This window comes from Benincasa hispida, chromosome 3 (assembly GCF_009727055.1).
Source record: "Benincasa hispida cultivar B227 chromosome 3, ASM972705v1, whole genome shotgun sequence".
Taxonomy (NCBI): Eukaryota; Viridiplantae; Streptophyta; class Magnoliopsida; order Cucurbitales; family Cucurbitaceae; genus Benincasa; species Benincasa hispida.
The window spans coordinates 18,195,352-18,205,608 of NC_052351.1; the positions used below are offsets into that span (position 1 = coordinate 18,195,352).

The 10,257-nt window shown below is 31.9% G+C and overlaps 1 protein-coding gene across 1 annotated transcript; it reads right to left on the minus strand.

Annotated features, from left to right (window-relative positions):
* Positions 1 to 7,068: 7,068 nt before the first annotated feature.
* Positions 7,069 to 8,724, minus strand: LOC120074520 (probable WRKY transcription factor 15). The gene is made up of 3 exons (XM_039027674.1): positions 7,791 to 8,724; positions 7,556 to 7,681; positions 7,069 to 7,464 (listed from the first exon to the last, which is right to left on the minus strand). The coding sequence occupies exons 1-3, from the start codon at positions 8,384 to 8,386 to the stop codon at positions 7,305 to 7,307; spliced, it is 882 nt and encodes a 293-aa protein (XP_038883602.1). The 5' UTR covers positions 8,387 to 8,724; the 3' UTR covers positions 7,069 to 7,304.
* Between the last annotated feature and the right edge of the window lie 1,533 nt (positions 8,725 to 10,257).

Genomic DNA, 10,257 nt, shown 5'->3' on the forward strand with positions numbered 1-10,257 from the left:
TCCTCTCACCTCCGCTAAAAGGGATATCTTTTCATCCCACACAACTTGGCCATCATCACAGCTATAACACATACTCTTTGAGCACACATTAAAATGCACCCTTGGGGTCGTAAGCCTACCACGGAATTCACTCATCGTAGAACCTACCCCACATTTGCAAAGTTTGAAAGAAAAAACAAACCCTCTTCTTGTCAGCGCTACACTCCAACCGACTCATTGGCCACCTTATCTAGCAACGCTACGAAGATGCTTCTCTTGGTTTTGATGCAGCTTCTTTTCTTTGTCTGAACTATCAGACTATTGGTCATTTTCCAACATGCACTGGCCCCAAGAACTTTGAAGTCATCCCACTTAAGCATGTGGAATGACTTAAGGAAGACACTGACTCCACACAAAGGGAGCATTCTCGCGAGACAGCAACCCATTCTTGCAAGTTACTTCCCAATCACTTGCCTTGCTAGCCATGACGCCCACTTATACAGACTCTTGATGAACAAATGCACTTGACCGGTGCATGTCTCCCTGATCCCCAGTTCTTATGCTTGTAGCCATTAACAGTATCCCTCTAGTGGTAACGGTTCTTTCGAAGGCACCCTACCTGGTACACCTTATGTACTTCATCTTGCCAATGGAACACCCAACTCTTGGCAAACGAGCTTGGTTCTTACTTCCTGACGGGACGAATTTCCCTCAATGGCAAAATCCGGCTTTAACCCACACACTAACTCTGATACTAACTCACATCTACCCTGCCAAACTGGCACTCTTGACACAACTGTGAAGCCTTCAATTCACCTTGAGTTTCTTTCTCTCTGCCTTATCCGAATCCATTCAAAAAGAGTGGCTCTGGCACCAAATGTCACGATCGTACTTCTCCAACCATGCGGCACCATGATTCACACGTGATCATGATTAGTTGATCATGGTCAACTTTAAGGGAAACTCAAGTCCCAATTCACTTTTTGCTCGACTCTTTAAAGTGTCGTTGAATGTTAGGAGAGGTTCTTTCATCCTCAACTGAATTGAACTCATGTGGAACAGAACTTCATTTGGTCATACATGTCGCCCATACATGTATTTTCCCTCACATGCGACTCTAACCGACTTGCCTCTACTGTAGGTCAAGTCCTACGACTCGACCTTGCCCATATATGAGGCTAAGGTCATCACAATGCAATGTCGCATCTCTCTTCATCAACTTGGTTCCCAACAATATGTCCCCAATACTCTTACATTGCTTCGAAACTTCACTGGGATGTGTTCATACCCTTTTGGGCCAAAACAGGTTTATAACACTTTATTGGGGCTTATTGTGTGATTCAGACACTTATCAAGGCTTTTCGAGACATCACAATGCTTATCGGGCTCTACCGGCCTACTTCGACGCCTACATGGCTTTTTACCGACCTAATGGTCGCCTACTGGATACGCTTATCGAGAACCATCGTCAACCAACCATGGGCAACTTTCCAACTCTGGACTTTCCGAACATCCATCCATCTGGATATAATCGAGACTTTGACCCTCCCGAGTCCTTGTCGAATCAAAACAGCATACCGAGAGCTACATCAAACCTTCGACCCATGGGAAGGGGCGCAATGTCGGCACCTCCATGTCGTTCGACACTATCCATGAGATCCCATTCTCGATGGAAGACATCTAAGACACTTATCTTGTAACACTCGCCCACGCCATGAGACACGCATGTGCCATGGGGTAGCTCACTTAGGCCACAGGGTCTAGGGGTGGTGGAGAGCTGACACCATGCCTCCTCCTATAATACATTTTGAACATTTTTCTCTTTGCCACCCATGCATATGAAATGTGGTGAACAGTCACTCATCAATGTAGAGTGCCCATCTGAACTCCAATTGACATGAAATTCGACGTGCTTGCAAATATTATCAATATGCATTTACCTCTATAGCCACTCATCCAAACTCGTGACAAAATCCCACCTTCCAAGGTCATGGCCCTTGACCCCATCTGGCCCCCACTGAGCTTGTTACTGACACCACTGATAACATGGTTGCCTATCTTTCTACTTAATGTTCAACATGGCATGCTTGTCCACTTATGTTGGTGTGTTGGATGATGCACCGTCCTCCTCGGTTGCATCATGGCACTTCTCTTGACTCTCTATCTTTGCCAGATGTATCCATACTCATGTGTCGCCACTGCACTATCTGGACAAGTGGGTTCACAATCTACTATCTCAAAATTAGATTGTGGCACAGTGCATTTAGCATTAAATTTTTAAAATAAACATTAAAGTTGCAAAGATATTAAATCACTTTTGACTTAATGTCAGCCAATATACTATTATCTTTGTAATTGTGGCTAATTAATACCTTGCATACATTGGTGTGAAAAGAAAACCCTGATAAATTATGCACTAATGTTTTTTCTTTTAAATAATAATAATAATAAATGTGCACTAATGCTGATCTCCTTGTTCATGTATAGTTGCAATAATTATAAAACCATACATAGTCATGATTTTTTCATTTTTTTTCATTTTAATTACATTTTTTTAAAAAAAGAATAAATTTTATTGAAAACAAATCTGGTTAATATATGTCCACCCTTTCTTCCTTTTGAAAAATATATCTACCATTTCTTATCAATATTTGTATTTAATTCCTAATTAATATATAAAGAGTAGTTAGTAATTAGTGCTAAAAAAGAAAAAAAGAGTAGTTAGTATTTAAATAATAAAGAGATCCACTTATGATAAATTTCTGTTGTTCCATTCGTTATTGTTTTTCATCCTCTAAAATTATAAATAAAAAATTACAAAATTTTGATAGAAAAATAATTTATAAAATTAAATATTCAAATTTTGGTGTTATATTTAATTTTTAAAAGTACATTACATATATTATAAGTAAAAAAATGTAAACTATAAAACTAATACATTTACGGTTAACAACTACTTTTGGCCTCAGAACTTTCAAATAAGTAGTAATGGATTGAGTTGAGAAAAAATTATTTTCAAAAATCTCGTCTTTGTTTAAACATTTTTTATAAAAATCGATTAAAATACTTAAAAAATCATTTTGAGTGGTTGTCAAATATTTTAATTTCTTTAAAAATGACTTTTTCAAAAAAGAATTAAACATTTGAACATGTATTCCAAACACATCCTTAGTCTATTAATTTTGGTTTCCAACAATTTATTCTATGTATTTTCAAGTCTTTCAACTTTAGCATATAACAATTTAGTCCCTAACATAAAAAAATCTCATCAAAATTAATTGTCAATATTTATTACGTAAGAACTTAGTATTTATAGGCTATGAACATATTTAAAAATATAGAGACTAAATTGTTATACATTAAAAATTATGAACTAAATTGTTACTTCCATGAAGATGTAAGGTTTAAAATTACATATTTTTATTTATGTTGACGAAAAAAAACAATAAACATGTAACTGAGGTCTCGTTTGGTAATTGTTTTATTTTTTATTTTTGTTTTTGAAAATTAAGCTTATGGACACTACTTCCACCTCCAAATGTCTTCCTTTGTTATCTACTTTTCACCAGTGGTTTACAAAATCAAGCCAAATTATGAGAATAAAAAAAAAGAAGTTATCAAAAAGTTGTTTTTGTTTTTGAAATTTGGTTAATAACTCTTAAGAAATATGTAAATTATTGTAAAACATGTAGATGAAATAGACTTAATCTTTAATAAATAAATAAATAAATGATTATCAAATGAGACCTGAGATTTCTCCTTGATTTTAGAAAACGATTTATAAGAAACGTGTAAAAACAAAGACGTTATTAAACAACTTATATAAGGATCAAATTACTATTTGAATTTGTTTTAATAGCTATTTAAAATTATGTCAGGTTGGTGAAACATATTAGGACAAAACATTTAGAAGAAGTTGATCTAGCTACAACTAGAAGCTTCATTATAGGCATACATAAAATTAATATTTACTTTTTAATGACACTTGATTATTATCTTAGCACTTAGGGCATCTACTTATTTCAAAGAAAAAGCTCATGTGTTTAATTCTATAATAAATCCTTAACTTACGCAATGAATAAGCAAATATAATTTTTTATTTGATTCTTAATTACGCTAGCTCAAGTTTATAAATAAGAACACATAATTCACATACATTGGGTGGGAATTCAAAATCAAATTCCAAAACATTTGAAAATATATTCATATTTTATTCTCTACCGTCTCAAACAAATTAAATTTTAATGAATATTAATTACCCTCATTGTGAAAAGTAAGTTAATTAGGAGCAATTTTATAAAAAAAAAAAAAAAAAAAAAAAAAAAAAAAAAATGGATGGCAATATAATTCAATTTACATTGTTAAATTTCATAATTTGTAGTGAATGTGCTTAAAATAGAAACATATAATATGATAAATATCCTCAAATCTAATAACACCATGATAGAACAATAAAATTTGAAAAAGTAGCAGCACGTACCCATCAAAGAAAAACAACAAATTTTCGTGGAAAAATTGATTGTATGCCATCGTCAATAGTTAATATAATACGTAAAATTGAAGCCAATCCATTAATCTGAGATTAGGGACTAATTGTTTTTAAAACAAAACCTCTCAATCATGAAATAGAAAAAAGTTTAGTTGATATAATTGAGGTGAAGACGAAAATGTGAAAGATGTAGAAAGAGAGAGAAACTCATTTGACTTCATATAAATAATTGAATGTATTGGAGAACTTTGAATATCTTAAAAGAAAAGGATAAGATAGAGGTAGAAATAGAATTGTAGGTTGGAGTTTAGTCCGCCCATTATCATTCACATGTCAAATCCTACTAACTTTTTACCAAGTTAATTATCATGCATATCAAATTATCTTTGTTTGTAACAAAAGCCAAATTGATATCAAAATTATAAAATCAATTTTAGATAGTTGGAAGAATAAACGTTCCAAGTAAGCAAATAAAATGTATATTAAAACACCTTAAATATCAATTTATACTCCTAAATCTTAGGAAGTATATCAATTTAAAATTTAAACTAAAAATTGCATCACTTTAAATCTTAAATTAAACTTTAAGAGTTATATATATTTAAACCTCAAACTAATAATTATATAAATTTAAACTCTTAACTTTCATAGGTGTATCAATTTAAAACCCTGAACTTTCATAAATATATCAATTTAAACCTTGAACATTCGTAAGTTTATCCAAATAAAACACAATGGAGGACTTAAGCTAATACAATTATGAAAGTTAATGATTTAAATTAACACACTTATAAATGTTCAAGGTTTACATAAACACAATTATTAGTTTAGAGTTTAAATTGATAAAATCTCCAAAGATCAAAGTTTAAATTGATACAATTACTAGTTTATGTTTAAATTGATATAACACCCAAAGTTTAGGGATACAAATTGATATTTGCCTCTTTTTTTTATCATAAAATGTTACTCCAATAAAAGGAAAAAAAGGAAAAGTTAAAATATTTATATAACTCACCAATGAGAGAATAAATCTCATAATTCACATGTGGTTATGCGGTTTTCTCCGTCTAATGTTGTAATACCGTATTAAATATTAGGTGGTAGGTAGTAAGGTTCATAAATTCTCTCTAATGTCCACAATGTATTACTCTAGAAGGGTAGGGTAGGAATTAAAATAATAACAATAATAATTTAAGGACTTTAGTTTTTCCTTTTTTTCTTTTTTAAGAAAAGACTTTGGTATAAAATTGAATGCATGGAATACAATTATGAATAGATGTTGATTTGAAATGAAGGTAGAGAAGTGTGCTTTTATGGGTTTTCAATGATGGGAATGTGGACGGAAAATTTAAATTTAAATTTAAATATAGTTTTTATTTTGGGGTCCAAAATTAAGAGAAAAGTTGACGTTGAGACAAAGGCAAGGCAAAGGTGAAAAAAACAAAGCCATCTAATGAGAGGGCCCCACATTGGCTAATACTTATCAATTCTCTCACCCAACCACCATTTTGACCTTACTCCCCTTTTGTTTTTCCATTTCCACGCCAACCGTCTTTTTCTACTCTACTTCTCCCTATTCAAATTCCATTTCTCCATCCTCTTCTTTATTATTTTATACCTTTAATTCTTCTTATCTAACTTACTTCTACACATTTTCCATATCTACTTCACCTTTTTATTTTTTGTTTTTTCAAATTTTGGACAGATTTATACCATAATTTTTTAAAAAATTAGAAAATCTTGCGGATTAATTTATAAATTTGAATATAGAAGAAAAAGCAAATCAAATATTGCTGAGGAAAAGACCACGCTAATTACAACTAAATTCACTTTGACATTTTGTTTGACAGCATTGAAATATTGATATAAGGATTAAAGCAACAAAATTTCATCTAAATATCCTTTAGGTGAGAGTTAAAGGTGGTCCCATGTTCAGCCAGATCTATAGTTTTAGTCAACCTTCTGTAATGAAGAACGATAATATGGTCCACTTGTTTCAAATTCTTTGACCCGTCCCCTTTTACTTTTCTCTCTCTCTCTTCTTAATTAATTTATTGCCTACAACCATAGCTCATTAGTCTAGTTACATCTCATATGTTTTTTTAGGCAAACGATACATCTCATATGTTATCAATTTTTTCTAGTTAGTCAACAAAACAATTTATTAGATATCTATACAAGTTAATGAACTACATATCACGCTACATTAATAATATTATGGATACAAATGGTAACAATGAAAATAAGATGCCATTCCTAAGCCTTTTTCTGTTCAGAATCGGAGACAAAAAAAAGAAAAGGCAATGCGCGAAGTTGGCATGGAAATTAAAGGCATATTTGGTTCGCAATTTAATTTATCTTATACATTACTTGATATTACAAAATAATAATTATACAATCTTTTAACATAATATTTATAAATAAATTATTATTAGTTTATTTCAACTACTATTTAGTGGGTATCTACAATTAGTTTGTAATTTTTTAAATTAAAATTTAATTTCTTAATTTTTTTATTTAGAACAGCTTGAGAAATGGAATGGACAAAATAATTAAAGAAAAAACAAATCAAGGGGGAAAAAGAAATAAGAAAAGAAAAGAAAAGAAAAAAGGTATCCTACTCCAACTAATACCAAATCCACAATCTTTACCTTACTTTTTCCTCTTTTTTTTTCCTTTTTTTTAATGTTTAATAATAATAGACAAATTCACATTGTTCAAGAAAAGGAAGAGAACCCATATATATATAAATATATATAGTGATAAATAACGTGGAAAAAAACTGACCCTCGGATCTCATTAGGGAGATTAAGATGAAGGCGACAATCACGATGATCTACGAAGACTCGAGGATGAGACTAGAGGTTTCGGGCACGGAGAGGGTGTGACTGTGTTCGCCTTCGTAAGTCACCACTAGCATCGTCGGATCGTCTACGGCCCGTTCTACGTGTTTTCGGGCTGGGCAACCTCTCACACTGCTACACTTGTAATAACCCCTGTTTTATCTCATAATTAAAATTCGAAATTTGAAAAAGTCAACAGAACGAAAAAGAAGAAAAGGAAAAAACAAAAGAGAAAAAAAATTACCTGGGATGTGGAGAGCCTTTAATGGGCTTTTGACCATATTTCCTCCATGAATAATCGTCCGGTGGAATATCCGCCATTTTCAAGCTTATCGCCGGAACCCTCACCACCCTCTTCACCCTCAGTTTTCTGCCATCATCCAAAATTTCCTAATCGTTAATTTAATTCATTTATTTGTTTGGGTCCATCCTTAAATTGAATAAAAATTAAAGCTATGAATATGAAGTTAAACAGAGACCTCTTCTTGGAACAGTGACATCTAGCAGAGGAAGAAGCAGCGGCGCACTTTCCGGATCCCAAGTTATCGGAGCTACACTTTCTCTTGAGGGAAGAAGTAGAGAGAGGGGGTTTCCCAACGGAGGAGACCTGGGAGAGATTGGTAATTAGAAAAGGCGAGGAAGAGGAGGAAGGATGCTTGGTATCGGCGTCGCCGGTCAACGAAGAAATAAAGGAATTATGGGCGGAGAAATTAAGAGATTCGTTGTTGTTGGTGGTGGAGTTGTCAAGGTGATGGGGCGGGATCTGCTGGATGGGAGTAACGTAGTGAGGTTGTTGAGACAGAGGAGCTCTTCTGAAACGAGCGTGGCCGAGGCGGTTACGGCCGAGGAGAGAAATAACCTTTCTGAACTTGGAGACGGCAGCATCGGCGGCAGCGCGGCAGTCGGTGGGGAAATCGATGGGGGATTGAGTAGAAGAGGGTAAGGAGTGATGTTGGGGGGCATTTGCATTGGAGAGTAATCGGATGAGCTTCTCGACGCTTTCGAGGCCGGAAGCGGCTTCTTGGACGGCGTTGGCTTCCATGGTGAGGAATGGGGAGATGAGCTCCATGGCCATATCTACTACATACCCATCAATCAAAAACAAAAACAACTTTGGGTCTAAGAACAAGAAAAAAAAGAAAAGAAAAGTAAAGGGAAGTTTGTAAAAAAGTAAAGAAAATTAGGAGAGGAACGTTGGATTTGGGGATTGATAAAGGGGATAAAGAGAAAGAGAAAAAGAGAAGAGAGTGTGGTCAAAGTGGTTTCTGAATTTCGGCCATTAAAGTCTAATACAACCACTGCCCACTCTCTCTTTTTCTTCTCATTTCATCCTCTTCTTCTTCTGCTTCTAGTTCTAAATTCTAATACACTTTTGCCTCTCCGATCTTCTATTCTTTTATTTTATTTTCCTTCTTCAGTAGCCAGCTAACTAAGTGGATCTAAATTAAAGGGATAATTTTGTCATTTTGCTTTATTACTTACCTTACCTTTCCCATTTGACATTCATCGTCCGCTGTGTTGACTATTGCACTTCTCAATTTTCACCTTCTCCTTCTAACCCTCTTTTTTTTAAAGAGTTAGTTATTATACTTTTAAATTATTATAATTAGATTATAATACTTCATATTTAAGAAGTAGATTATTTTAATTTAGATTATAATAATATATATATATTTAAGATATGGATTGTTTTAAGTTAATAAATAAATAATAAATATTATCGTGAAGAATAAAAAATGATAAATGTATTGTAGCGTATAGTAAATATTGTAGGAAATGAGATTTTGAAATAATGTTTATTATAATTAATTAAAAAATATAAAATAATATTTACTGTAATAAATTATTTTAATTTTTTTTTCAACAAAAAAGAAAGTAGAGGTAATATTTTTAATTTTAATTTTCAAAAGCTAAAATGAAATGGTTTCATGTTGACTAATAGATGCCAAAAATTTCTACACAAGCATGTGCATCGGGATGAAGAAAACATTTCTCATCCCAGTGTTTTTTTAAAGAAAAAACAAACTTTAAAATATCCCATGATAATTTTTTTGCTTTTGAAATTATGTATATAAACGATATGGGGTGTTTGGAGTAGTGAATTATTTATTATAATCCTAGGTTATTATAATTAGATTATAATAGTTTATATTTGAGGTGTAGATTATTTTAGTTTGGGTTATAATAGTATGCTTTGAAGTGTAAACTATTTTAGTTTGAGAAAAAAATAGTAAATACAATAGCAAATAATAAAAAAATGATGAATATAAAATAGTAAAAGCGATAGTAAATAGTAAATATTGTAATAAATTGAAGTTTTGAGATAATGTTGACTGTAGCTAATTATAGGTTTTGAAATAATTTTTACTATAACAAAAAGTGGTTATTATATTTTGATGATAAATCTTGTCCCAAATGTCTCCTATTTGTGAGTTTTACCTATATTTTTTATTCAATTTATTTTGATATTTTTAAAAGTCAAGCAAATTTTTGAAAATGAAACCAATTTAATTCTTAAAAATTTGCTTTTTATTTTCTAAATTAATTTAAATATTCAATATTTCTTCAAACCATGTGAGAATCATGATTATAAAATGTGAGTAAAAAAACTGGAAAAAAAAAAGGGAAAAAAAATCAAAATCATTGTCAAATTGGCTCAATTTTTTTCCCATGAGAAATAATCCCAAACGTTGAACAACTAAATTTCATTACTTCGTAGTCATCCCAAACTTCAACTTTGAGAGATACAAACAAAAAAATTCGAATAATATAGAATACAAGAATAATTACATTTATGATCTCTATCTTTCTTACTCAATTGTTTCATCTTTACTCATAATAGTCAATGTATATTTTCAATCTATAATATTTTAATCCACTTTCATAGAAATCTAAGAGCATGATTATGGAATATACTTTAATACTCCTTTGCTTTAAATTTTGAAA